The following is a 27,518-nucleotide window of genomic DNA, read 5'->3' as shown; positions in this document are numbered from 1 at the left end:
ACCATTTTACTCTAGTCTTTGTGTAAAACTGAAAAGTCTGAAAAGAACCAATGTTTTAGAAGAAGCAGTGTCACTTGTAAACATCCTGCCACTTAACAGGACAGCCTCTTCTTCTCCACCCATGACTTGATAAGACAGGAAGCTCTCAACACACAGGCCTGGAGAAGATGGATTTCACAAGTCACTGTGAGTTAAAACTGTTCTAATGCAATGGAACTACTAAATACATATGCTTGTTCTTAAGAAAAATTATAAAACTAACAAATCCTTTTCTCCAGATATAAAAAATAAAATCTATTAATCACTACTGTAATTTGATTCCAGAAAAATAGCCAATTGAAGGAAAAAAAAGCACAGGGTGCCCATAGCACAGTCTACAATGCAGGGCGGGGCAGGGGCGGGGCCTCGATCCACGCCCACCGCGCGGGCGGGGGAGAATTCTCAGAAATCTCGCGATTTTGAGGCTGTGGAGTAACGTCTCGGAGGTCGCGTGGGCGTGGAGGCAGGGTAAGGGGCGTGGACAATGCGGGACGCTGCTCGCTGGGGCCGAGACAGCCTCCTTCTGGATGACGCAAAGGCGGGCCGCGCCGTGCTCAGAACTGTCGTGAAAGGGGGCGGGGCGCGCCACGCTCTGGACTGACGTAGGAGGCGCGCGTCGCTTCGGCGGCGGCTGGCGGGGTGTGGGCGCCATGGAGCGGTACTCCGGCGCCTTGGAGGAGGCGGTGGACGGAGCCCGGCAGCAGGAGCGGCACTACCAGTTGCTGTCGGCGCTGCAGGGCCTGGTCAAGGAGTTGCCCAGGTGCGCGGCCGCGGGGCGCGCGGGGTGGGCGGGGCGCGCGGGCAGGCGGCTCGGCCCCGCCCCGCTCACCCCGCCCTCCTCCCGCAGCTCCTTCCAGCAGCGCCTGTCCTACACCACGCTCAGCGACCTGGCCCTGGCGCTCCTCGACGGCACCGTGTTCGAGATCGTGCAGGGGCTGCTGGACATCCAGCACCTCACCGAGAAGAGCCTGTACAACCAGCGCCTGCGGCTGCAGAACGAGCACCGAGGTGCGCGGGGGCGACGGGATGGCCCAGCTCCCCGCGCGGGAGCTCGGCCTGCCCGGGCAGTTCCGGTCTCTGCGGGCGGAGGCCTTCCCCGGGTACCGTTCGAAAGAAGCCCTTGAAATTGACCGGATCGAGGGCGCGGGGCCATTGATGACAAATGAGTCAAGTCGGTTTTACTTTGTCAGTTGCACGGTCATCTTTTCGCAGGACATCCAGAAACTCCCTGCTCGCGCTCCCGCGTGCCCTCACTCCCCTTCCAGGCAGGATGGCCCGAGGCCTCTGTGCTTGGTCAGCCCACCGGCAGATCTGGTGTTGGCGGTTGGCCCCCCGCAGTGTTGACAGCTCTGCAGCGCCCTTTAGTGTCAGTTCCCTCTCCGCCGCGCATCAAGTTCCCTTGCTCTGAGCCCTGAGGCACCCTCCAGGACCCGAAAACTTTTCCACTTGAGCCACGCGTTTGGTCAAAGCCTTGGGAGCCTTGGCCCCTCCCAGGCATCCCTACTGGGAATGGGAGGGGCCTCCGGAGCCCCTTCCTGCGAGGTATGCTGGGCAGCTCTTCCCGCCCCCTCAGATTTCCCACCTTTCTTATTTTATTTTTCCCAAACTTTTTATTTAAAAAAGGTTAAGTATTTAGAAAAGTTGGAAGTATAATATAATGAATACTTACGTTCTCCAGCTACACTCAGTAACTGAAGTTTTGACAAAGTTCTTTGTGTCCGTAAGTATGTGCAACACCACAGGGCTTCACCAGGGGTCCTCAGCATTCCTCTAGACGAGGGTTTTCAACAGCAGCACTGTTGGCATTTGAGGCTGGACAGGTTTTTTTTTTTTCTTCTTTCTTTATTTTTGGCTGCATTGGTTCTTCATTGCAGTGCGCGGGCTTCTCATTGTGGTGGCTTCTTTTGTGGAGCGCGGGCTCTAGGCGCACGGGCTTCAGTAGTTGTGGCACGCGGGCTCAGTACTTGTGGCTCGCAGGCTCTAGAGCACAGGCTCAGTAGTTGTGGCGCACGGGCTTAGTTGCTCCGCGGCATGCGGGATCTTGAACCCATGTCCCCTGCTTTGGCAGGTGGATTCTTAACTACTGCGCCACCAGGGAAGTCCTTGGACAGGTCTTAATGGTTATTTGCTGAATGTTTAAAAGCATTCTTGGCTTCTAACTACTAGATGATAGTGGCACCTTCCCCCAGTAGTGACAGCCAGAAATGTCTCCAGACATCCTTGGGGGTCAGCCTTGGTCCAGTACTGAGAACCAGCGATCTAGAACAAGAACGCTCTCCTCTGTAACCACAATGGATAGAAATGAATCATTCCAGGGTGTGTTCTGACATTGAGTCCACGGTCACATACCGAAACTTGTCTCAAATTGTCTGTCCCTTTATAAGGATCCAGTGTGTGGTCATGCATTGCCATTGGTTACTTTGGTCTCTGCTTCTGAAACAGTTCCCAACATTTATCGTGGCGCTGACTTTTTGAAGAGTCCAGGGTATTCTGCCTTAGAACGTCCCCACTGTGGATCTGTTGGATTGCTTCCTCGTGTTGACATTTTACCTCTTTCTCCACTTTCTGTGTTTCCTGTAAACTGGACAGCATGACGATACACACGTTAAGCGTTTGTGGCAAAAATTCCTCCTAGTGATGTGAGGTCCCTTTCCTGTGGGGGCAGATGATAGACATCTGCCCCAGGATTAGTGTGTTTCTATCAGGAATGGATGTTGGGATTTGTCACATCTTTTTTCTGCGTCTATTGAGATGATCAAGTGGATTTTTGGTTACTACGGTGAAATACATTGATTTTTAAAATTCCTGGGATAAACTGCATTCCTGGGATAAACCTTACTCAGTCATGATGAACTATTCTTTTTGTCTGTGTTGGTTTGATTTGCTAAAATCTTAAGAATTTTTACTTCTATGCTAGTGATGGACATTGGTCTGTAGTTCTCTTGTAACATTTTTGTCTGGTTTGAGTATCAGGGTGATGCTCGCTTCACAGGATGAGTTGGTAAGTGTTCTCTTTGGTTTTCCAGAAGAATTTGTGTATAATTGGTACTACTTCTTCCCTAAATGTTTGGGTGGTTGTCTTTGTACACATTTTTTTTTATAATTATATTTTATTTATTTATTTTTGGCTGCGTTGGGTCTTCGTTGCTGCGCACGGGCTTTCTCTAGCTGCGGTGAGCTGGGGCTGCTCTTCGTTGCGGTGCCTGTGCTTCTCACTGTGGTGGCTTCTCTTGTTGTAGAGCATGGGTTCTAGGCGCGCGAGCTTCAGTAGTTGTGGCACAGGGCTAAGTAGTTGTGGCTCATGGGCTCTAGAGCACAGGCTCAGTAGTTGTGGCGCACGAGCTTCGTTGCTCCGCGGCATGTGGGATCTTCCCAGACCAGGGATCGAACCTGTGTCCCCTGCATTGGCAGGCAGATTCTTAACCACTGCGCCACCAGGGAAGTCCCTGTACACATTGTTATTGAGGAATGAGATGCAACTCACAAATCCAAAGTACATAGTTGATGCCTTTTAATGCTCAAATCATGCCACGTTTGGCCAGTGGAAGAACAGTGGGCTGGCTCCTGTGTCCTTTTTATGTGTCCCCATTATTGTTGGAGCACTTCTTGCTTTCTGGTACAGGAAGGTGTTCAGGCTCATCTTTTCTTGTTCTTTCCCAGCCTCAACCCCTCTTCTGACAGCCTGCCTCCAGCTTCCCCACACCAACAACCTTCCATCAGGATGGACCTTTCCCCTTTGCCACTGTAAAGCTTTCCCACTCCTCCTGCCTTTGACTGGGTCTGTGCCAAATGCAGATTGTCAGTAAGTAGTATTTGCTCTCGTTTTGGTGATTTTTGTTTATCTCCAGAGCTTAGTAGCTCAGGGAGCAAATCAAGCACTCAGAATAGTTTTTTTAAAGGGGGAGGGGGCAGCAAGGGAACAAGCCGTGTCTCCATGGAGCCCTGGTTCCTTTTAGTGGGGAGTTTTGATAACTCTTCAGACACTTCGCTTCTTGTCCTTTGGAAGGTTTTGTGCTGTCAGCAGTGGGAAAGTGCCTGTGACTTTCTGCTTTTCCTTTCTCTGACTTAGCAGGTGGTGGTTGGCTGCCATTGCTTTCCTTGGTCATTGCAAAGGCCAGGCCCCAGCCCGGGCAGTGGGCACAGCTCTCTTTTTGCCTCTGGTTGCTCGCCCCGTGGAATCTGGAAGTTTGTAGCAACGTTGATAAATGGGGTGAAGATGAGATTTCCCTGCATTTATCTGTTTCCTTGCATCCTGCCTCCACACATTGTAAACGTTAACTGGGGAGTGTCTTTCTCATCTCTGTGTTTATGGAAATGTCTTGAGGGTGGCCCTCAGCTTCAGACTCACCTAGTGTGATAAATGCCATAGTCGAGATGTGCACGCACTGCGAAGAAACAGGAGATTGGGGAACCTCAGGGGCCTTCCAAAGAAGGGCTGTAACGTGAGGTCTCTGCCGAGGACAGAGTGGTGGGCTTGTGTCTTATAGCTGGGACCCCTCCTCACAGGGGAGATCTGGCCACTTGACACTTACAAGTCCAGGATTTTGGCTGCATAGTGTTGAGTGTTCTGTTTTGTGATTGGTTTCTTTCCATCCCATGCTACCTTTCTCTTCTGTCCAGTCCTGTACAATTAGTGGGGACTGTGGAAGCTTTGCTTGGTGGTCGTGGTGGCCCCTCTTGGAGCAACACAGACTTCCTGGCACATGGCCTCTGCCGGCTCATGCCATTTATTGAAAAATTAATCAATAGTCAATCTAAGAAAGAAATGGAAAATTTTAGTCGATCGAACCTGAGGATTCTAACCTGGAGACAGTCTTTCCGAAAGCTCTGAGGACTGTTCCAAAGAGGTGAGGGGGGGAGGCCAGTATATATGTGATTTTGGTGAAGGGGTACATGTAACCAAGCACGCAGCTTGGTAGAAGGTTACTGCTATTCATGAGGAACAGATAGCTTAGTTAATGGTTTTAGTGCGTTTTAAGTATGGGAAGATGCAAGAAACTGTATTCATAAAATTTTCTCCTGAAAATATCCAAGTGTCTGAGGGCCAGTTCTGCCAGTTTTCCCAGAGCACAAAGTGCCTCATCCCTGTCTTCACCCTGAATTCCTTTCAGGTAGGTCAGCGACTGCAGTGGTTAATGACTTGATTCTTGTAGAACTGGGTGGCGGGCAACATTCTGTATGTTACAGTCCCTTCTCTTTCAGTCTTAATTTCGACCAAGGTTTGGAAGGCATTTCATGACCAATTTGTCCCACGGTGTTAGGAATGCTCATTCCCAGGTCAGGTGAGGATTTCCTTGATAGGCCACTCAATGTGCTGTTACCAGACTAGGCCCTGTTAACTAACAGTAGCCCAAGGCCTCCGGGCCACCTGTTCTACTAGTCTGTTATTGCCCTGTTGCTTCTTCCCACATCTAGAGCTACACTATTACAATCACTGATCTTACAGAACTATATATTTGGTCAGTTGTTTCAGGTCTTCTAGTCATCATTATTTTTGTTGGAGGCTCAGCCACACATTTGGTCATGAAAGAAACAATAATCTTGTAAAATAGGCAGAAATATAGCTAGTGACATTAATAAGGTCATCAGTAAGTATTTAAGCTGGGAACTCCAGCCCAGTATCTCCCCAGGTCGTCTGACCAGTCTGTTCTGCACCAATCGCTGTCTTTAAGGGAAATGATATAGTGGCCTTGTCCATAAAGTCCACCAAAGATGTCTACCCCCGTACCACACGCTTGGCCTCACCCTCCTCTAGTGCCCTGGAGCCCTGCTGCTGGAGAAGGGCTGTACCCTGGGTGAGGGCCCGCCTGAGTGGGCTGGGGGCTGGGTGTCCAGAGCTCCACCCAGCTCCCGGTGCAGGCCTCCCTCACGTCCACGCCTCTGCCCTGCTTCCCTGTGGTGGTGGGACAGCTGGAGCAGGCCCCCTCCTTCTTACCCCTCTGCCACCTGCTGATGCCCCTCTGGTCTTGTCCCCGTCCAGTGCTCAGGCAGGCGCTGCGGCAGAAACACCAGGAAGCCCAGCAGGCCTGCCGGCCCCACAACCTGCCTGTGCTCCAGGCGGCCCAGCAGCGCGAGCTAGAGGTAGGGGTGTGGGCAGGGTGGGCACCACCTGGGCTCTGCTGAGAGGGCCGTAGAGGAGGGGCTCCGGGTGGCTTGGAAGCTGCTGGCCAGCCTGGGCCTCAGCCTGGGGTGGGCCGCGAAGGCTCGATGTGCCCACATGTGGCTCTTCACTGTTGGGGGTTTGGGGTGTGCTTGGAGTGGGTGGAGAGTGTGTGATCCCCCCACTCCCCTCCACCTGCTCCTCAAGACAGCAGCTCCTAATGGGCTGGGCCTGTACAGGGCAGGTGTGAGTGGGGGCCATTGTGCCCCGTGGCCTTGGGGATGAGGGCAGTGGTGGGATGATGGAGCCAGCAAGTCCTGCTCCCAGGTTGCCTGGGAACAACGCAGAGACCCACCCATAACCAAGAAGCCACCAGTGGTGGGGTCCATGTGGAGGTGTGTGCAGCGTCCTGAGGCAGCCCCAAGCCAGGGCATGCAGGGAGGAGGTGCTGAGCTGGGGTTGGCCGCAGCTCCAGTGGGGAGGAAACATACGCAAAGGCCCAGAGATGGTGGCCAGCTTGACAGTCAGCAGAGGTGGAGCCAGCATCTGGCCTGCTCATGGTGGTCCCGAGCTGTCAAGGCTGGGCGAGGCCTGGCACAGCAAAGGGAGGACAGGAGGTGCTGTCCTGTCAGGAGGTGCTGGAGTAAGGGCATTTGGGGCAGGGCATCTGAGCCCCTCTGCAGGGTTCTGTGTGGCCAAGGAGGGACAGACCTGGGTGCAGTACGGGCTCCATCCGTAGTCTGGGAGCTGGATCCACTGGGGGGTGGAGAGGGGCCAGAGGAGGTGACAGGCCAGGAGTGTGTGTGTGAGGCACTGATGGGCAGGAGGCTGAGCCCCTGAGCTGCCTTTACCGTGGCAGGCGGTGGAGCACCGGATCCGTGAGGAGCAGCGGGCGATGGACCAGAAGATTGTCCTGGAGCTGGACCGGAAGGTGGCGGACCAGCAGAGCACACTGGAGAAGGCAGGGGTTGCCGGCTTCTATGTGACCACCAACCCGCAGGTCAGTGGCATAGGCCTGCCCCGGCACAGCCCAGGGGATGCTGGTCCCCAAGGCCAGATTCCATATGGGGTTTTAGCTGGGCGCTGGGGAGCCCAGGCCCAGGGTGTGTGGGGACAGGGTACGTGGTGAGTTAGGGAGGCTCCAGGAAGGGTTTCTGCGCTGTGCTCAGCATGGAGGCCGGTCACACTGCCTCCGCCACAGGAGGGTAAGCCATGTGGCTGCAGGGCATTGCCCACCTTCCCTGGGTTCGCTATGCCCTACAGGGCCTCGTGTGCAGTTCCCCTACATCCCTGCACACACCTCCATTTGTGCCGAGCCAGGGCAACTGCAGGCCCTGCCACAGGCAGAGTCCCAGCTCCTGCCTCTTTCTGGCAGGAGGTAGCCAGGCTTCACTGGAAGTCAGCCCCATGGGCTCAAGCCTGGTGCTCTCTAGGTCCTGATATCTGCCCCGGGTCCTTGGGTAAAGGAGGCTGCTTCCTGGGGCCTTTGCCAGGGCTAAAGGGGACCTCACAGTGGCCCCTCTGCATCCCAGGAGCTGACGCTACAGATGAACCTATTGGAACTCATCCGGAAGCTGCAGCAGAGGGGCTGCCAGGTGGGGAAGGCGGCACTATGACCAGGCAGGGTTCCTGCCAGTGACCCGCTGCCCATCTTGGCTGGGAAGACAGCCCTGTCCCACAGTCACCAAAGGCAGCAGAAAGCTGAGTGGCGCTCATCTTCCTGAAGTCTGGCCACCACCTTCCCAGCTGCTTGCAGGAGGGGCCCCCCGTGAGGAGAAGCTAGGTGGACCTGGGCTGCGTCTGCCACCCACCTTCACCTGGGCTTTTTTGTCCAAAGCTAGGGTGGGAAGGTAAAGGGAAGAGTGGGCTCAGCCTTCCGGCTGTCTGCCCCAGGCTTCTGATGTGTTCTGCTCTCGGCCCCTCCCTTGGCAGGTGCAGCCCCCGAGTGGGAAAGGCTCATGAGCTGTATGTGACCCCGAGAAATAAAGATGCCTCAGCATGGCCTGCATGTGGCTTGCATGACAGCTCTGTGGTGCCTGTCGTGACCAGGGCCTAGCTAGGGCCCTCGCCTGGGGGCTCTGTGGCCTACAGAGGAATCAGCAGAAGATGCCCCTACCCCCATGTCACAGAGGCCCCTCCCTGGGGCAAGTCCCAGGGCACTAGGGACACATCCAGTCGCTCTGTGGGGCTGTCAGAGCAGCCAGAACCTGGTGTGGGTCACTGGGGCCGCTGGGGTGAAGGGCACAGAGCAGCAGGAAGGGTCTGAGAGAGGAAGAGACTGAGGATGGGGAAGCACCAAGCCCACTCTGGGGAGTGTGCTGTCTGCATTGGTCTGAGCCCCAGCTGTGGGGTTGGAGGTGAGGGTATCCAGTGCCCTGCATGGCCGGGTCTGCAATATGGCCTGAAGGCAGGTGTTGGTGGGTCCACCCTGCCCAAGGTGTGCTGGGGGCGTGTGACACAGGAGAGGCCGAGCCTGAGTGTGAGGCTTCTCGGGCCATCGGAGCCACTCCCTCTGCCACTGACTGCACGTGAGGGCTCTGCAGGGAAGAGCATCGTGGGCCTGGAGTCAAGGGCTCTTAGCTGCAGAAATAGTGGTTTATTGACAGGCCAGCTTCCCCAGCCAGCCACTGCCCACCTGTGGGGCTCGGGGCCCATGGGTTGGACCCTGCAGAAGGTGGTTCTTCAGGCCCAAGGTCGTGGGGGTGGGCAGAGATGCAGCCATGCTCGCTCACTGGAGGGCGGTTTCTGAGTTCCCAGCAGCTCTGGCAGGTAACGGACATAGCCCACACCTGGGTGCCCATGGGCAGGGGCCAGCGGGGTCTCACAGTTTGGGATGTAAAAGGTGTGTGTGAGGTTGGGGTCGGGCTGTAGCCCTGGGTGGTCGCAGCCCAGGTGAGGATGCGTTGGGAGGCAGCCACAGCACTAGGCCGGGCGGTGGAAGAGGCTGCCCGTGCGGAGCCTCCGCTTGAGCTCCTGCCACAGCAGCTGCCACTCCCTCTGGGCGCCCTTCATGACTCCGCTGTTCTCCAGGGCTCGGCGGGACAGGTAGGGCAGCACCTCCATCACAGGGCCGTAAGGCACGTACTTGTACACGGGGAAGCCTGCCTGGCCTGCACACAGGGGTGGAGGCGGTGAGTCCCAGCGCCTCCACCCCTGCCCCCCGCCCCCCACAGGAAGCCCAGCTCACCTAGCGGGAAGCTTATCTGGTCACACATGCCCAGAAGCTGTCCAAAGTACACCTGGCAATCGGCAGGGTGCAGGCCCAGCTCCTCCATCCTGTGAACAGGCAGGGCGGTGGGTAAGCCCCTCCCTCCACCCCCAGATCCCCACCCACAGGGTAGGGCATGGGCATAGGCTCTCTCCTGCATAGACCAGGCCTCTTCTCTGCTGCTGCTGCCTCAGCCCAAGGCCACCAAGTGACCCCCTTCCCCAGCCAGCCTCCCTCTTGCTGTGCTTGCTCCCCGATGGCCCCTTCCCTGCTGCCCACTATGACCCAGCAAGGCAGACTCATCCAGTGGCCAGCCCTTGGTGTGGCCTGGGAAGCTCTCAGCCCTCCCACCATCCCCTTCTCAAACCCCTCAGAGTTCCACTGCTGCTGTGTTCCCAACCCTGCGACCCCACCTCCAGCTTCTCATCCTCCCCTTGCTGGCTGCCCTGTCTGTAAGGCAGTCACCAGCTACTGGTGGCAACTGAGCCTCTGGCAGGCGGGTGGTCTGAATCGAGGTGCACTGCAAGTGTCAAACACATGTGGGCTTTTGAAGACAGTGTGAAAACTGAATGCAGAGTATCTCACTTTTTTCTGAAAACGTTTAAATGGTACTATTTTGGATATGTGGGGTTAATTAAAATGTATATCAAAATTAACTTCATTTTTTTTTTTTTAACGTGGCTATGAAACATTTGGGGTTAACAGATGTGGCTCGAATTTCTATTAGTGCTACTCAGACGTTGAGGTGGGGGCCCCCAACTCTGTCCACACCCTCTCCTATCCTCACACCTCCCCTTGTAGGATCTTTAAAAAATTCCCAGGGTTTTGAAATATCTATGCATTGATGATTCCCACGTTTTTACCTCTGGCTTCCTGTACGTGCAGATACAGACTCGGCCTATCAGCACCAGCACTCTATAGCCCGCCCCCCATCCTTCCACCCCACAGGGGCGTGTTCAGCCTGGGTCCTCACACCCACCCAGGCTACAGGCTGGGCCTGTTGGTCCCCATCCCTGCCCCTGGAGCCTCCCTCCCTTCTCACTGTCTCAGGGCCCCACCCCAGGCCCCCAGACCACTTAGCACCTCTCGCCCTGGGCCTCTACATGAGGGGCATCCTAGATCGTTTTTCTCCTTCCCCCAGGGCTAGGCTCCAAGGTCGGGGCCCCAGTCTGCACCGTGTTGCCCTGGTATCCAGCTTACATGTCTCTGTCCCCTGTTGAGAGCAGGGCTGCCACAGTGTTGCTGCCGGATGGTGGTGGGAACACTCATGTGGCGTCCTGCAAAAACTGACCCCTCCCCTGCTGCTGCCCCTTCCCTGCCAGTGTCCATGCCTGCTGCCATGTGACTGTAGCTTCGCCCAGCACAGAAAGAGGCTCTCTCCATTTGGCTGGCAATATCTGGGCTGGGCATGACTTCCTTTAGCCAACAGAACGATAGCAAATGTGACATGGGCAGAGGCTTGCCCCCTCCAGGGCTTCTGGTAGCCTAAGACCACCTGTGGAGAAGCCTAAGCTGGCCTGTAGGACACCTGACATGTGATGCAGTGCCCTTTGCTGTCCCAGCCACAAATGAGGCCATTTAGGGCCAACCAGACCCCATGTGACCACGGATGCAGGATGGGCCCCAGGCAAGGCCAGCAGAAGCAGAGCCCAGCCCACACTGCTGGCTCACAGAACATACGGTGTTCAGGCCTCTGAATTTTGGGTTGGTTTGTTACTCAGCCAAAGCTAATATGACTGAGGTCTCTAATGTGTGGCATCAGAGGCCCACACTGCTGCCCCTGGGAAGACCAGCCCAAGGTGTTCAAGGCTCTGTGGCTCCTGGAGCAGGTGCACAGGACCTTGGCCTGGCGCGGGCTGCGGAGCCTGTGAGAGACGGGCAAGCGCTCAGCTGGCACTTGGCATGGGGGGAGCCATGTCTAGGGCAGGAGGCCGCCGCGGCCAAGATGGGGAGGCCACACATGCTCCCAGTGACAAGATCCAGAAATCAGGTGAAAGGAAGCCCTTCTGAGGGCAGGTTATACCTTTAGACGTTTCACTGTCCTCGCCTAGTCAGTCTGAGTGGACTAGCCTGTGACCAAAACCTAAAACGGGTCAACCACAGGCTGCTGAGATGGTGATGGAAACCTCAGGAGGTAGGCACTGCCAGGCAGGGGCCAGGACCTCTGTGCACATCGTCTTGGGGAGGACCCTGGTGCCGGACGGACCAGCTTTGATCACGGTTCCATCACAGAATTGTACTTTGAAGCCTAAGTGAAAGCCAGCTTTTAAAATTTTCAACTCAGCCCTGTGTTCCTTCAAAAGTCAAAGAAGCCAGAAATGGGGCTTCCCTGGTGGCGCAATGGTTAAGAATCTGCCTGCCAATGCAGGGGACACGGGTTCGAGCCCTGGTCCAGGAAGACCCCACATGCCGCTGAGCAACTAAGCCCGTGCACCACAAGTACTGAGCCTGAACTCTAGAGCCCGTGAGCCACAGCTACTGAGCCCGCACGCCTAGAGCCTGTGCTCCGCAACGAGAAGCCACCACAGTGAGAAGCCCGCGCACTGCAACGAAGAGTAGCCCCCGCTCGCTGCAGCTAGAGAAAGCTGGCATGCAGCAACGAAGACCCAACGCACGCAGCCAAAAATTTTAAAAATAAATAAATTTAAAACAAAACAAAACAAAACTAATCTTCCCCAAGCACAAAAGGTGTCCCTGGCCATCCCACGTCCAGGGATAGGATGGGGCGTCCAAGGAGGCCCCAGGGATGGAGGGAAGAAAGCGGAACAGTCCACCTGGCTAGGACGCCAGTCAGAGCCAACCACCAGCAAGGAAACAGCCTGACCCCAGCCCAGCAGGACTCCAGAGGGAGCCTCGACACAATCTGCCCTCCACCTGGCAGCCCCGCTGGCCTCAGTGCTCCTGTTCACAGCCAGGCAGCTTCAAGTGCAGAGCATTAGAAATCGTGGCCTTTAGTTGCAGTTTCACACCATGAAAAAGCAGCCCCAGCATGAGAAGGACAAGCACGACATTAATGAATGGTTTAGGACGACCAGAGTCACCCTCCAGGCAGAGCCTGCAAGTGCCTCTGGGTGCACGCCCTGCACCTTCACTACTCGGCCCAAGCCTTGGGCTCAGGGTGCCCACTGTGGGAGGGGTGGCCCCTGCCTTGCTCCTGGGGAAGGCGAGGGCCAGCAAGGCCACCACCCGCCCAGCTTCCTGTGGCGGGGGGAGGGGGAGCTGGACCCCGGCTGTGGTCCAGTTTGGGTTAAGATATGAGATAAAAGAACGTGGTGATTGGAAATTCCCTGGCAGTCCAATGATTAGGACTCGGGGCTTTCACTGCCTGGGGCCTGAGTTTGATCCCTGGTCGGGGAACTCCCAGAACACGGCCAAAAGAAAAAAATGTATATTTATTTCACCTCATTCCTGTATCTGACTTATAAGGATGCTCCATGGGACAGGCGTTTAAAGAGAAAACAGACTATCTTAAATTCTAAACACAGTTTAAAGTGTTGAGAAATTGTTTATAAATGAGGCGACACATCTGAGAGCTCCAACATTTCACACTTAAATTTCACCTAATGAAGTTTATTTTTTAATTTGAAACTTTAGTAAGTCTGGTATTAATGTTAAAAACCCAAGTAACTGCAAACAGCCTTTTGGCTACTGCAGCACAACGCCCAGCCGGCCTCGAGGGGTCTGGGGGCCCTAAAGCCGCCACTCCAGCTCGTTCCACAGATGTCCCCCCAAAACCCACTGCCTGCCCACACTTCCTGCCCACCCAGAAGTGCCCAGCGGGAAGGGGGCGGGGCCAACCTGCACAGCGTGAAGCGCACGGTGTCTTCATTGTGCGAGGCCACCATCACTGCAGCCCTGGCGTTGTGCTTCAGCTCCTCCAGGACGTAGTTGAGGCACCTGGGGAGGGTGACGTGTGAGGCAGGCCTGCACAGCCCCTGCAGGGGCAGAGGCAGAAGCAGGTGCAAAACAGTGGACGATCCTGGTGTGGAATTAAAAAGCAAACAGGCCTCGTTCCATTTGGGGAGGGCTGCCAGGGTACAGCTCTCATCTTTGTCAACATAGGCAGTTCAGTAGACGTTTATATTAAAAAAAAAAAAACCTTAATGGTTTTGGAAAAAGTAAAACAAAGGCAGAGGAGGTATTGGTTCTGACCCCAGGGTTGCTCCCATGTTGGACAGGGTCACGTCGGGTCAGCTCCAGCCCCTTCCCGGTTTCTCCCCCCCCCACCCCACCCCCAGGAAGCTCTGAGGCTCCGGAAGCCAAAGAGGGCAGCGCACCTGTGGTACATGGCGTTGGTGGCCTCGTACGTGGGGTTGATAGGGTCCTCATACCCAATCTCCAGGGCGCGGGCACGTTCCTGGGCCATGTATGCGCCACGCACCAGCTTGGCCCCGAAGCACCAGCCCTCTCGGCGAGCCAGCTCCACATCCAGGGTGACATTGTCGTAGGCGTCCTGTGGGCCGGAGCCGAAAGTTGAGGATGACCAGGATGGGGCCCCCTCCAGCCTGTGTCCCAGAGGGCCTTCCTGGGGCCCGGGCACCCCCCAGTGTGTAGTCAGCAGGGACACCGGGGCCAGCAGCTGTGGTGACGGGGGCTGTCAGCGCCTGCCTGGACCCACACCCACCCACTTCCCCTTGTCCCCGCAGCGCCTACACCCACCCCACCCTGAGTCCTCCAAACACCTGGCTGGTCCCCGAGCGGCCGCCAGAGTTTGTGCTCAAGGGTCCCCGAGGCACACGCACGAGTTTGGGGAGTGGCCCAGAGCCTTCATCATACCCTTAGAGGGAACCAAGCTAAAAAGGGCGGGAGGAAACAGTCACTCGAAATCTGGCGATTAAGGCACATTACGTGGACTCCAAAAGCTCCTTCATCGTCCTCCTGCCCCTTCAACACCCTGTCTGGGGTCTGAGGCCCAGGGGACGGGTCCGCTGGCAGCTGGTCCTGGGGGCCTGTCTCCCCGCGGCAGACGCTGGGCGCACCTTGAGGTAGCACTGGTACGTGTTGAAGATGAGTGGCCTCTCCACGTTGAACCTGCGCTGCATCTCCAGCGTCAGGCGGCTGATGGCCGGCTGGAAGTAGGTCTGCTCGGCGTCCACCATCAGCCGCACGCCCACCTCACTGGCTTTCTGAGGGGCACAGCGGGGAGAGAGGGTCTGTCTGGGGCTCAGGTGACACAGGTGCCCCCCCACCCCGGCACATCCCAGGGTCCTCGACCTTGGCCAGGACGTCCATCCTCTGCAGCATCCTCGTCATCTGCCGTTCCTCCTCCTCAGTGAACCGCGACAGCAGAGGCTCCAGCTGTCCTGTCTGAGGGGGCAGTGCAGTCAGGCCACGGCAGGGCTCCAGACCTGGGCTCTCGAGGCCAGCGCTCCCCCCTCCTGTGGGCACCCTCTCACCCCTGGTGCAGGGCCTACCGATACCCAGTGCCTGGTGCCCAGGACCAGTGGGCCTCATCCCCGCGCCCCCTTCTCCACCCGCCACCCTGTTTGTGCATTAAGGTCAGTGTCCTGTCCAGGGTCCCGCCGGCCACACAGCGTCCCGTAACCGCGCTACCCGCCAGCACACCCTTCCTCACGGGGCTGGCTGCCCCAGGTCAGGCCTGCACCCAAGGAGTCGGCTCCCACGGCCTCCAGAGGATCCTCACGATGGGTCCCCTTTCTGTTCCTGCGCAAAGTTCAGGAAGTGACCCTTGACCCACCCAATCACCTGGAAAGACTCAGCCCCTAGCAGGCAGAGGACATGGAGGAAGAACTGTGCCTACAGGCAGACTTGGCTGGCCACACAGCACAGACTGACATGCAACAGGGGGACGGAGGCATCAGCCCCAGATGGTGGCACTCAGGGAGCTGGGCAGGTCAGCAGTGGGCACCCACCCTGCAGGCCCGTGAAGCACAGGGGGCCCTCTGCTTGCCCTGCTTGTTCACTAACACTACCCAAGGCACTCCCGGCGAGGCCTCGAGCACACCCCTCCTGGGCCCTCTGTCGCCAGGCTGGAGCTTGTGAAAGGCAGCGTCTTGGGTGTTTCCCAAGGCACCTCTGCTGCTTCCTCCCATCCCAGCTCAGGGGTGCGCTCAAGCACGGCCACAAATGCCCGGTCACCCTCCCAGGGGCAGGTGGAGTCTCATTCTTCTCCCTCGAACACAGGCCAGTCTAGCAACTCCCTTTTAACAAACAGCACTGGGCAGAAGGGACGGCATGGGTCTCCTGAGGCTCGACTAGAATAGGTGACAGCTTCCGCCTGGCTTGTGGGGAGACTCATGCTGGGGACCCAGCGCCACTCTGAGGAAGCCCTGGCAGTGTGAGCGGGGACCCTCCATGACGACCCTGTGAGAACCGTGAGGTGGGGGGCACAGACGCGCACAGCGTCACCTGCATGTTGGGGACCACCAGGTGCTTGGAGAGCTCGGTCCTGCTGTCAATGAGGCTGCCCCAGTCCAGCAGGTCCAGGGTGCTGTGGAAGAAGGCGCGTCAGCATGCGGACACGCAGCCTCACCACGGCCCCAAACCAGCCCCCTCCCTGCAGGAGCACCCCCAGACCCAACCCCACAGAACCTGCTTCAGTGTTCAGTTTTGAAAGACTGGTAAAATGTAAACACGGTCCTCTGTTTAAAAAACAGAAACCAAAACATGAATATTCTTACATCAGGGCCGAGACCACTCAGGCCACATCAGGCTCGGGTAAGAGCTGAACATGGGAGACCAGGCAGGAGGGGACGGCACACTGCTGCCAGCCCCCAGCTCCTCACAATGAGGCTTGGGACCCTCCAGGATGTCAGCTGCCCTCACCCTTCACCCATCTGCCAGATGGGTCCTGGGACTGCTGGGTGTGGCACCCTCACTCCACGACCCAAATAATTCTGTAAGAAGCCCTAGGGTTCGAGGGGGCCCATGCCCTGGAAGAGGGCGACCAGGATTGGGAGACGCCATTGGGGCTCAGCCAGAACCTTGGCTGAACCAGGGCGGCCCGAAATCTCAGCCCAGGGGCTACTCTTACCCAGACACGCCAAGGGTCTCCACAGTGAACCAGTTCTCAATCTCCATCCGGGACGCGATGCCCATCTTCACCACGCTTTCCTTCAGAAGCGAGAGGGTGTTGGTCCCACTGCCATCTCCCAGCCCTGCTCACAAACATCTCCTGCCCCTGCCCACTGGCCTGTGATGCTAGGCTGACTTTCTTAATGTCAGTACTGAGACTGGCTACACTTCTGCCTTGGGTTTCTGCTCCAGAGATGGTCTCTCCCCGCTGCCCACCCCTCCACATCTCCCCATCCCTGCGGGTCCACAGAGCTCGGCTACTGGCAGGGCCAGCCCCCCTCCAACCCTCCCACCCAACACATCCTCCATCTCTGCTCAGATTCCCTCCCCACTGACCCAGCAGCTGGGGGCTGGGCAGCAGGCCCTGGGAACCCACCTCAGACACCGCCTGGCCAATTCCTCCTGGGCAGGGCTCCTCCCCGGCCCACCTTCTCACACCCACCAGGGAGGGGCGGCCCCACCTGCAGTGCAGCCACCTCCAGCTTCGTGTCCATGGCAGCCAGCCCGGCCTTGCCCTGCTCTGCGGCCATTTGGTGGAAGAACCGTCTCCACTTGGTCAGCACATCTGAGAACTGCAGCTGCGGACGTGGGCCTGAGCTGCCATCCCAGGCGCACACCCAGCCCCCTCCCAGGACCCCCGTGTAGCCTGAGCCACCCCATCCCGCCCGTGTGCCTGGCTCCCAGGGCCAAGGCACCAGCGCACGAGCTTTCACTTAACGCTCACGGCAGCCCCAAGTTCTTACAAACTCCCTGTGGGTGGAAGGTTTTGACACTTACCAGAAACTGGGGTCTCCCCAGTGCGGTGAGCTTAATGGCTGAGAAGCCATCCTCGCTGGCGCCACCTGTGAGAAGCCACAGGAAGAGCCATCAGTGCTGGGGGTGTGTGGGGGGGGGGACCCTGAGCCTGTGCCCGGAATCTGTGCCACTCAAGAGTTAGGACACTTCTTGGGACGTCCCTGGTGGCGCAGTGGTTAAGAATCTGCCTGCCAGTGCGAGGGATGCGGGTTCAAGCCCTGGTCTGGGAAGATCCCACATGCTGCGGAGCAACTAAGCCCACATGCCACAACTACTGAGCCTGCACTCTAGAGCCCGCGAGCCACAACTACTGAGCCCACGTGCTGCAACTACTGAAGCCTGCGCACCTAGAGCCCGTGCTCCGCAACAAAAGAAGCCACCGCAATGAGAAGCCTGCGCACAGCAACGACGAGCAGCCCCCGCTCGCTGCAACTAGAGAAAGCCCGCACGCAGCCAAAAAGAAAAAAAGAAAAAAAGAGTTAGGACACTTCTCATAGACATATAACAGACTTCAGGAGGCTGGCGGTGGCCATTCTTCCTATTAGTTACCTACAACACATGGTACTGGGTCTACCTTGCACCTGGGCCCTGAGACCCCCAGAGCATGAACAATCCAGCCACCCAGTGAGACGGTGCAGTGGCACCAGCGCATCTTTCCTCCCTCGCCCACCAGGCCCGAGCAGGCCCACGGTGGCCATGCTTCCCGGGCAGGCTGCCTGGCCCTCAGAAGCAGCTCTGGTGGCTGCCTGGCAATCTCAGGCCAAGTGGGGTGGCAACAGGAGGGGAGAGCCCACCGAGGACCCAGACGCCTGGGCCGGCTGACCACCCATGGCAGAAGGACAACGACCCTACGCAGCCCACAAACACCCTGCACTTGGCTGCTCCGGATGCCTGACCATGCAGTGGGAACCGGTGACTCAGCAGGGTTTGAGTTTGCCACGTGGGTCCAGGAATGCAGTGGGCAAAGGTGCTGGTGAGACCTGCCCACTCAATCCCTGCCCGTTTCCTCTCCAATGCCCTCGGCACCCGGGGCTGCCCCTGGGGGTTCACCGAACACAGAAACGCCCAGCAGAGCACAAACTGGAGGCAGAAGGCACTCAACCACCTCCCCCATTCTCTCCTCTGGCTTCTGGAAGCCCACGACACACATCTTTGCTTCTGTGGAGCCCTCCCCATCTGTCTGCCCCCAGGCAGAGTGGGCAGGGAACCAAGAAGACGCCCCTGGCACTGGACACTGGGCAGCCGGGTGTCTGCCTGACCACCCGGGGTGCCCAGCGCTGCTCCTAGGAGGTTGCCTCTGGGCGTTGCTCACTCCCACTCCTTAAAGTGTTCAGAAGGTGTGGGACCCACTAACAGGAGGGCTGCTGGGGACCTGATGGACGCTGAGGCCTCTGTGACCTCCCGGCTTAACTCACCTCCCTAGCAGGTGTTCCCACCCAGAGGCCATACGGGGAAGAATTCTCTGTTAAAGAGGACGTGGCACCAGCTCCCGGAATGGTGTGGCCCTCGGCAGAGCCAGGGGTCATGTGACAAGAGTCAAGCCCCTGCCTGGGACTGGGGGCCACTTGGCCCACTGACAGGTCTACATCTGGACACCTGGTACCCGGGAGGGGGGAGGTGCCCTCCTGCGGGCAGCCAGGCTCCTCAGGAAGGAGCTGGACTCAGGTGTGAGCCCACGTCAACCTCACGACCAAGGCCACAGAGATGGGGATGGAGCCCTGAGCAAACACTCCGGGCCCAGCCTTGTGTTCCCACACCAGCATCTCCTCGACCGGAGGTCAGCCCAGGCAGAGCCTGGCGGGCGGCAGGCCAGCGACAAGCAGGGCCCCACCTGAAGCCTCGATGCAGCGCAGGAATGTCTCCATGTGGCTGTCACACTTGGCCTCGCTGGCGTAGAAGTAGGTGCGGGCGCTGATGACGCCATCCCTGCGGTCTCCGAATGCCCGGTGGGCCTGGAACTGCTTCTCCCTCTTACTGGTGCCTGGAGAGGTGGGTGTCCGGCCTGAGCCACCTCCCCACCCCCCAAGCCCCCATCCCGCCACCAGCGCCGCACTCCAGCTCCAGCCCCACCCCACCCCGAGCACCCGGCCCCCTGCCTGTGCTGCTCCCCAAACCCGCCCGCCCTGGTGCCCACTCTTCCTTCTCCTTGGGTCACCCTAGTTACGTGGCAAACCCAGGGCAGGGAGGCAAAGCCCAGACCCACCGAGGGCCGAGTGCACCGGCCCCCAAGGCCGGCCGTAAGGATGTGTCAGCCACTCAGAACGATGGCCTGGGTGCCCAGGGACACGGGGAGGAGCCGGGGGTGTGTGCGGGTGGGGAGCGGGCTCGTTCCTGAATGGTTGCCTCCCACTCACCATGGCCGTCCCTCTCTGATGCTGAGGTACAGGACCTGCAGGAGGGAAGAAGAAGAGGGTTGCGGTCACGCCACCTCAGGTACAAGTGACAAACGCGTCCCATTGAGGAGGCACAGGTGGGAGGAAGTAGAGGCTGAGCCCTGACCCTGGCCCAGGAGGGCTGAAGAGGAAGGCAGGGTCACCTGGCCAGGTAAGCGTGACTCACCCCACCCCACCCGCCCCTGGCCTCCGGGGTCACCTTCTCTGAGCCTGGCAGACAGGACCCAGCCTACAAGCCCTGCTCCGGAGGAACCTGGGTCTCCCCCTGGGTGAGGCCCCCTCCCTACACTGGGTGAGGAGGAAGTAAAGCGATACACAGCCCAGGGCATGGGTAGGTCCTTGAGGCCCGCTAGCCATGGGGTATTCCTTCCTGTGAGGAAAAGGAGGGGCGCAGGCCACTCAGGGCTGAGGATGGCGGAGAGAGGGAAACCACCAGCTTCCTGATCCCCAGAGTCAAGGAGCAGGGCCCCTTGCTCTGCCCTCTGCCCACAGCCAGCCTCACCTCCACCCGCGCTCCTCAGGATTATTTTCAAACCAGCAACCACAATTTATTTTTTTAATGCAAACCCTCCCCTGGCCTCCCCTGGCCATCATACCTGAATATACCCAGTCCTCATGAGGACAGGACAGAGAGGGCACCTGTAAGGCCAGACCCAGGCTGCCCCGCAGCTGTGGCCCACTGAGGTGGAGGCACGATATGGCACCCGCCATCTGCACCAAGGCAGGGGCCTCATCCCAAGGTTGGCAGCTGCGGGAGGCTCGGGCCTGCTCTGTCACCACACAGCCCATAACCCGCAGATATCCACCTTCTAGGCAGACTGCCCTCCACTGAGGGGACACCACTACCCAGAGGCCCCCAGGGGCCCGGGGCTGTGTGACGGTCCCAATTAGCATTTCCACAGCTGGCCTTCTACCCTCCAAGCCCCAGCCCGGCTCCAAAGGCACAGGGGAGCCAGCCGGCCACACAGCCACGTGGTCAGGGGGCAGCGGCCTATCCCAGAGCAGACAGTACTTAGCATGGGCAGGGCTGCACTCTTGACCAGGCCCGGCGAGTGGATCACGAGGAGACAAAGATGGCAGTTACCAGGCTGGGGGGAAGGGGAGTGTCGTGTCACCATGAAGAGAAGGAAGAGCATGCTCTGTACACACACACACATGTGCAGACACATGTGCACACATGCACACACGTGCAGACACATGCGTGCACATATAAGTGCACGGCCCAAGATGTGGAGGAGGGAATGGAGTGCCCCCGGGGGCAGGGGGCAGGAGAGGACTGCAGGAGTGACCCAGGGGCTTGCAGGGGTGGCAGGAAGACCCCAACCATCCCCTCAGCCACCTCCAAGCTCAGCTCTGCATCAGGTAATTTGTTGGCTGGACACCTTTTAGAAAAATGTGAAAAGTGAGGGGAGACCACGCCGGCTGCCCTCACACCAGTTCTCCCCTGGTGAAACGCAGGAGGCAAGAGAAGAACGCAGAAAAGCCTGTGGGCCCCCAGGCCCTGGCTCCAGGCAGCACCCAAGACACTGCGCACACCAGTCCCGAGGAGCGGCCTCCACCCTGGGGACCAAGGCCCAGGCCTCGCCCCCGGCCAGCCCTGGGTTTGCACAGCCAGGACACACACACCTGCTGGCTACACTGTCCCCAGCCATCCTCATCACAACCTCATCACAGCCAATCGTCAAGAGGAACCCAGCCCTGCGCCCTCTCCCCAGGGCCCTCAGCCTGCTGGGGGACCCTGTGAGGCTCCTCTTCTAGAGTTAGGTTCCTGGCCTCTGCCTTCTAACAAGTGTTCTGGGAAACGCCATCCCACCCCCTCCCTGAATGGCTATTCTCCCTCCTGCGCCTCCGGCCTCCTACCTCCTGCTTCCTAACCTGGGGAAGACCCCCGGACCCCCTCCTCCCAGGGCCACGTCCTCAGGGCACCTGCTGGGCCTCTTGCATGTTCAGACATCCCCATTTTTACTGTGCCTCTTATGGTTATGCCTGGGGCAGGGCCCCACCACCTGCGCTCGCTCCCCGCCCCAGCCCACTCCACTCCTGTGGCGTTAACTTGGGGCAGTGGCCTCTACATCATTCCCCAGAGCAGGGTCTAAGGGCCTGTGACCCCTCTGTTCCCCACACAGGGGCTCCTGATGGAGAATGCGTGGCATCTCGATGGCGTGGATGTTCGATCAGTGCCTATGAGCCTGGTTCTGCACCCTCAGCCGGGCTCCACCGAGCACACAGGGCTGCCTGGCAGCAGCCCTGCCGCTGGCATCGGACGGCGGCCACCATGTTAGGACAGGAAGGGACTGCCGTTCACGTCCCAAAGCCCACAAAGCAGGGCTTCTGCAGGACAAGGGGCACTAACAGCAGGGTGGCCCAGGGTCACAGGCTCCAGTGTCCATGGTAGGGCGAAGCCGGCCCTCCTCCCAGTGCTCCCCTGCAGGGCAGGGAGGAAGCCAGGCGATCGCCCTGGGAAAGAAGTCTTTTCATACCAGAGAGAGAAAATCCCATTGTGAAACCACTAGCCCTCACCCAGACCCAGCGGGGATACAGCCCACTAGTTATTCAACAGCCTCAGCCCACAGCCCCCCTAGGAACACCGGGGTGCTGAGCTGGAGAGCCCCGCCTTCAAGACAGCAAATCGCGAGGCAGGGGCTTGGCTCCCCAGGCCAATCCACCAGCAGCTCGGCTCAGACATTCCGTTCCCAGGGCAGGAGCCTCATGTGACGCCTTCCCCTCCCCACCCCTTCCCTCCCCAGGCCAGAGCAAACACCAGAGCTTGAGACAGGGCAGGTTACTCAGCAAGCCTGTCCCAAGCCTCATATGGTCGGGCGTGGCTGCTGTCAGGACTCAGTGGCCCAGATGCCAGTGAGGGGTGGAGGGGTGCAGGCACCAGCCCAGGAACTGGGCGTTTTGCAAAGAAAGGGCTGGTTCTGCCTGGATCTCCCATGAGGCTCCTACTTCAGGAAGCAGAGGGTGAAATGATCCTCGAGTTCTGTCCTATGGCCCAGGAGGGTGGGTCGGGGGATGCCCATCTGTCCCCATACTCACTGCCCAGAGAACGGGCCCTGCAGCCAGTTGGTGACCTCGGCAGGAGCCGCTGGGCTGGCCTGCCACACGTGTGCTCCTGGCAGCACATTCCCTTCTTCTCGGACCCCCAGGCAGTCTCCACACCCACCAGGTGGGGCCCACCTGCTAATCAGGAAATCATCTCAGGGGCCAAGCAAGAGTGGGACAGTGGGACCTGCCCAGTAGGTCAGAATCCCCAGAAGAGATGCTGCAGGAGAGCAGGAAGCCAGAGCACCTCCAACATCAGTGTCAGCAATCATATTTTGTAAACTGCCGGGTAGCACCCAGCAGCCACCATTGAGTCACAGCCACTCAATTCTGCCCCTGTAGGGTGAGAGCACTTTGAATTTCATATAATTTTCACGTGTCACAAAACATTACTTTTGCTTTGTTTCAACCATTTAAAAATACAACAATGATTCTTAGCTTGCAGACTGTACAAAACCAGGCTGATCGGGCTGGGGACCAAAGTTTGCTGACCCCATCCTCGCCCCTCCTCCAGCCTCGGCACACAAGGCCTCGGTGGAAGCCCAGAGCTGTCATCCTCACGGGGCAAGAACACAACCCCAGGCAGACCCAGGAGGGCTGCCGTAAGTCAGGTGGACAGAGCTCTCCCAGCCAGGCCCAGCCCAGCCCCGGGGTGCTGGGGTTGCCAGCAGGTGCCACGCGGGCCTTACTCCATCTCCTTGCGTTCGGCCTCCTCGGGGGTCAGGTCCTCCTCCACACCGTAGTCCAGGATAGAGCCTACGCCGAAGGCCCTGTTGTGCTGGATCAGGGGCCGGATGGACTCCTGGTCCTCACCAGCCACAAACTGCCCGTAGAAGGTCATCTTCATCAGTCTGTCGAACAACCTTTGCCCCAGAAGTCTCCTGGCAAGACGGAGCAACTGAAAGGTAAAGGGCAGAGGCTATCCTGGGCCACCTGGCCTCCCATGTCCCCAGCAGGACACTCCTGCTTCCCCGCCTGCCCGTCACAAAGCCTTGACGTGCTCTCCCCAGGGCTAAACTCGGCTCATGGCCTTGGTTTTACGGTGACACCACCCAAAGCAGATTGCTTCTCTGCTCACAGTGACTGTTCATGCCCCGCTCCTCATGCAGGGTGGCCGGTCCCAGGCGCTGCTCTTGCCTCCCTGCCCTGCACGCTCATGGGTGACCCCAGTGGTACATGGCAGTCGCCTGACTACCGCGTGGTGGATAAAGAAGTGAACGGCAGGTCTCTCTGGGAACAGCAGTGGGCGTGTTCATAACATTCTCTGTATCCACACCTCTGCAGGTTATGCTGGAGAAGAGGGGGATTTGGTGTGAGTTTCTAGAAGGTGAGAACCCACATTTTTCAATGTTTTGTTCACTGCTTATTCCAAGTCCCTAAAACAGTGCCTGGCAAGGGGCCGGGCCTCCAGTGGGTGCTGAACAGATGAACACACAAAACTCCGAGTGAGTATGAGCTCCTCTGGAGAAAGCATAGGCTAAAAGTGGGCCAGGTAACCACCCACAAAGGTCTGGGAGATGACCATCCACCCAGGACCGGCGGGGACTCAGCACACTCATCCAGGCCGCAGCAGGCCGGCAGCCTGAGAGTACGTGCCCCAGGGGAAGACAGCCTCCCAAACGACTCAGCTTTCTCCTCCAACCATATCTCGCCACAGCCCAAATTTCTGCCATCATTATTCAAATGTCCCAAGCAACTGCCTCCTGCCCGACACAATTCTAGGGTGAACAAAACAGATGACGGGCTCCCATCCTAGATGCAGGGAGACCCAGAAGGAGGGAGGGGCAAGGTACCTCCATGGAATTCAGAATGGGGGTGAGGGAGTGCTGGCCAGGGCAAGGGCGGGAGGTGTTTGCTAACTTAGATCCAGAGTGCGGGGCTTGCCAGGCTAGGAGGTGACGCGGTGCTCCTGCACTGGGGACAGTGGCGGGAAGGAATGAGGTCAAGGAGGGGCAGGGGGATGACCACTGGGAGGACACCTGTCTGGGAATTCCTGTGTGTCTACTACCCCAGGCTCCAGCTACAAGGCAGGAACAGTCTAAGGTTTCTCAAACCCAATGAGTAACAGAACCCCACTTTTTTGTGGGGAACATCTCTTGGGATCAGGGTCTCAGGGAGCAATCTCTAGTCTAAGCAAAAGCATGAGTCAGTCACACACCTTCATCCACAAACCAGTCCCAAACAGCCCAAGCCTCTCAAACGCCAACACACCTGAACTGTGGCTGGCACCCAGACGGAGATGCTTAAGGAGCCGTGCGGCAACACGAGGGTGAAGGTTTCCAGGCCATCACCTCTGTCTCGCTGCAGCCTCTGTGCCGTGTCTGATTTTATTGCATCTCATTATTTTTATAAAGAAGAATAGAAATGGAAAGTGAAAGTGCCAACCCGGGAGACGGGCAGGCCTCCTCCACCTCACAAGAGCCCTGGCCAGAAGTCACGATTCTGTGGGTCAGAGCACCCTCGCAGGAGGAAAAGCCAGGTCTTGGACATATCAAAGTTCACCCCAGAGGCAGGCCAGGCAGAAACAGGGACCTGAAAACCATCATTCAGCTCTGGAAAACCCCGGACATCATACAAGTCAATTCTGAGGACTGTCAGAAACACAGTGTGTGTGGAAGTGGGCCAACTGTCTACTCTAGGGCCGGCAAACTTTCCTGCCCAGGAACACATGGTAAATAATTTAGGCTGTGCGGGCCACCCAGTCTCTGTCATAACTACCCAACTAGCATGAAAACAGCTCTAGCCAATGCTCATAGAAGGAGCAGGAGCAACGCTGATGCTGAGATGTGGTCCAGGGGTCATGGGCTGGTGACCTCCCGCTCCCCTCCTGTTACCCTGTTGTCAGAGGGAACAACAGTGAAGGCCACCCAGGTAACCTGAGCTGGTCACCGACCGTCTCACCCTGGCAAAGGGGAGGCCAGCCTGTCACAGAGGGCTATGGAAGTACATGGCACAGGGCTGGCAGTTTTAAGCCAACTCCAGAGCAAAACAGCCCCTTTAAAACCATCCTGGCATCAGGCATGCCCTGGGGTGGCACTAACGGAGACGAGGGTAGCCCCACCTCTTCTCCAGGTAGGAATATCCTTCGTGGATTTAGAAACTTGCACCAGTAACACAAACACTGTAAAAGACTCAAAGACATGTCTGCAGAGAGAGGACGGGTAAAGCCAGTTCTCTCCCCTCCCTGACTACCCCCTTCCCCCACACTCTCCTGCACTGGCTCACACCCAAGCACAAAGGCTTTCATCATGGAAGACCTGAATTTTCTAAACCCTTCTCAAAAAGGTCTGCCTTTGGGCAAGTGCGGGCCCCCACTGGGTCCTGAGCCAATGCCACAGCTCAAACTGGGCTCCTTGCAGGCTGATACTCCCTGGGGCATGAGCTGCACAGACCTGCACTGGCTCAGCAGGAGGAATTTTTGCTGCAGGCCAGAGCACAAGAAGGACCAGGTTCTAGTGAGCGGCCCACAACTCTGCAGTCTGGCCTCTGCCCCATCTCCTTCACCACCAGGCACCAAGGCCACTGTCACCAGTGGGACCACCAGCAATTACGACAGGGGGAACAGGTCCCACAGAAGGCAGGCAGAGCACACCGCACAGTTACTGGGCTCCTTAAGGATGTCCCCAGGGCACAGGTAGAACACGAGGGGAGCGTGGGAGAAGCCTCCTTGCTCCTCCAGGCACCCACAGCACAGTCCCAGTGCACTGGCACTTGCCCCAGGCAGGCACCCAAGGGACGGTGGAGCTGACATGTCCCTCCCACTGTTGCCCACAGTACCCAAGGACCCACAGCTCTGCTGGCTTCTCTGCTGGCTTCTCTGCTGGTTTTGAACCTAGCCCCTTCAGAGCCACCCAACTCTAACTCTGCCCTCATCACCCACCCACCTTGGGTGGCCTCACCTTCACCTATGCCCAAGGTGTGGCTTGGTGCTCCTCCCGGGTCCAGTCTCCCTAGCCTCTGCCCGGAGCTAAGGTGCCCTCAGCACAGTCTCACTGAGAAGTCAACACCACCTGCATGAAGTGCCTTCGGGACCCTCAGCACCAACTGGACCCTTGCTTTTAAACTGTTCCCAGGAATCACCTTGACCAAGAGCGGCTAAGACACTTCTGCTTTTTACTTCCCCAAAGCCCTCACACTTTTCAATGTAACTGTGTTAAAGTTTCAAAAGTCGGATATTTGAGCAGCGAGCGTCCCATTCTCCCTCAACATTGTTCAGACTGATCATGTCTGGGGATCCCCTGTGTCACAGCGTCCAAGAACTCTGGGGTCCCAGGCTATGAGCCGCTCAGTACGGCCAGGCTTCCCTTTGGGCAACATTGACGACACTCAATTTTAAATTTCGGGTGAACACTGTATTACTGCAAGCAGCATACAGCTTAAAATTTAAATTAATCTTTGTTTTTAGCTGCCAGTAACTGACACGTAGTAAAATTCACGGGTCCGAAAGGGCGTGCAGGAAACACCTTCCTTCCTGACTTCCCGGCCACAGGCGATGTTCCAGAGGCCCCGCTTTCTACTTTGAAACTTCATAACTGCTCCCAGGACCGGCGAAGGCCCGCGGGGCTCTGGCCGCACCCCACCCCCAGCGTCCCCGAGCCCCCGCACACCTGCTCGTGGCGCGCCAGCAGCGCGGGCGAGGCGCAAAGGCGCAGCACCAGTAGGCTGCGCGCCAGCTCCCAGCTGCGCCGGCTCCGGTACGCCTCCTGCGTGTTGCCGAAGTCCACGGCGGGCACTGGCGGCCGCGCGGCCTCGGCCGCCCCGCGCCCCCGCACGGCTTCCAGGCCCGCGGCGTGCTGCTCGCGGGTCGCCGGCGCTGTAGACAGCGGGGCGCGGCGGGAGAGGGCGGAGCGCAGCAAGGGAAAGGTTCGCCTAAGGCTCATGGCTGTTGTGCATGGGCCCCTGG

General features: G+C 58.2%; 2 protein-coding genes across 5 annotated transcripts; one reads left to right on the top strand and one right to left on the bottom strand.

Annotated features, from left to right (window-relative positions):
* Window positions 1-530: 530 nt before the first annotated feature.
* On the top strand, window positions 531-10,003 carry DGCR6L (DiGeorge syndrome critical region gene 6 like). Of its 4 annotated transcripts, none has more exons than XR_005022627.1 (6): window positions 531-799; window positions 887-1,047; window positions 3,700-3,841; window positions 6,020-6,120; window positions 6,999-7,139; window positions 8,072-8,163. XR_005022627.1 is itself a non-coding variant. In XM_036874916.1 (5 exons), the coding sequence occupies exons 1-5, from the start codon at window positions 690-692 to the stop codon at window positions 8,099-8,101; spliced, it is 543 nt and encodes a 180-aa protein (XP_036730811.1). In that variant the 5' UTR covers window positions 562-689; the 3' UTR covers window positions 8,102-8,163. The 4 variants fall into 4 exon arrangements, 2 of the variants coding, with proteins under 2 accessions (XP_036730811.1, XP_036730810.1); XR_005022626.1 differs by having other exon boundaries at window positions 533-799; window positions 7,672-8,163; XM_036874916.1 differs by lacking the exon at window positions 3,700-3,841 and having other exon boundaries at window positions 562-799.
* On the bottom strand, window positions 8,714-27,518 carry LOC118906936 (proline dehydrogenase 1, mitochondrial). The gene is made up of 14 exons (XM_036874913.1): window positions 27,223-27,518; window positions 23,305-23,513; window positions 19,532-19,566; window positions 19,009-19,158; window positions 17,160-17,224; window positions 16,844-16,960; window positions 16,342-16,421; window positions 15,717-15,798; window positions 14,562-14,654; window positions 14,327-14,473; window positions 13,625-13,800; window positions 13,146-13,244; window positions 9,327-9,415; window positions 8,714-9,249 (listed from the first exon to the last, which is right to left on the bottom strand). Exons 1-14 carry the CDS (start codon window positions 27,493-27,495, stop codon window positions 9,062-9,064), a joined length of 1,803 nt encoding a protein of 600 aa, XP_036730808.1. The 5' UTR covers window positions 27,496-27,518; the 3' UTR covers window positions 8,714-9,061.

Source organism: Balaenoptera musculus, chromosome 14, assembly GCF_009873245.2.
Source record: "Balaenoptera musculus isolate JJ_BM4_2016_0621 chromosome 14, mBalMus1.pri.v3, whole genome shotgun sequence".
NCBI classification, from domain to species: domain Eukaryota; kingdom Metazoa; phylum Chordata; class Mammalia; order Artiodactyla; family Balaenopteridae; genus Balaenoptera; species Balaenoptera musculus.
The sequence above is the reverse complement of the archived record's forward strand: the minus strand, read 5'-3'. Positions and strand labels throughout refer to the sequence as shown.

Coding starts and splice junctions, on each gene's coding strand:
- LOC118906936 (XM_036874913.1), bottom strand. CDS start 27,495: ATGAGCCTTAGGCGAACCTTTCCCTTGCTGCGCTCCGCCCTCTCCCGC. Junction 14,655..15,716: donor TGGTGGTCCCCAACATGCAG/GTGACGCTGTGC, acceptor CTGCCCCCTCAG/ACAGGACAGCTGGAGCCTCT. Junction 9,250..9,326: donor CCAGATAAGCTTCCCGCTAG/GTGAGCTGGGCT, acceptor CCCTGTGTGCAG/GCCAGGCAGGCTTCCCCGTG.
- DGCR6L (XM_036874915.1), top strand. CDS start 690: ATGGAGCGGTACTCCGGCGCCTTGGAGGAGGCGGTGGACGGAGCCCGG. Junction 800..886: donor CTGGTCAAGGAGTTGCCCAG/GTGCGCGGCCGC, acceptor CTCCTCCCGCAG/CTCCTTCCAGCAGCGCCTGT. Junction 1,048..6,019: donor GCTGCAGAACGAGCACCGAG/GTGCGCGGGGGC, acceptor GTCCCCGTCCAG/TGCTCAGGCAGGCGCTGCGG.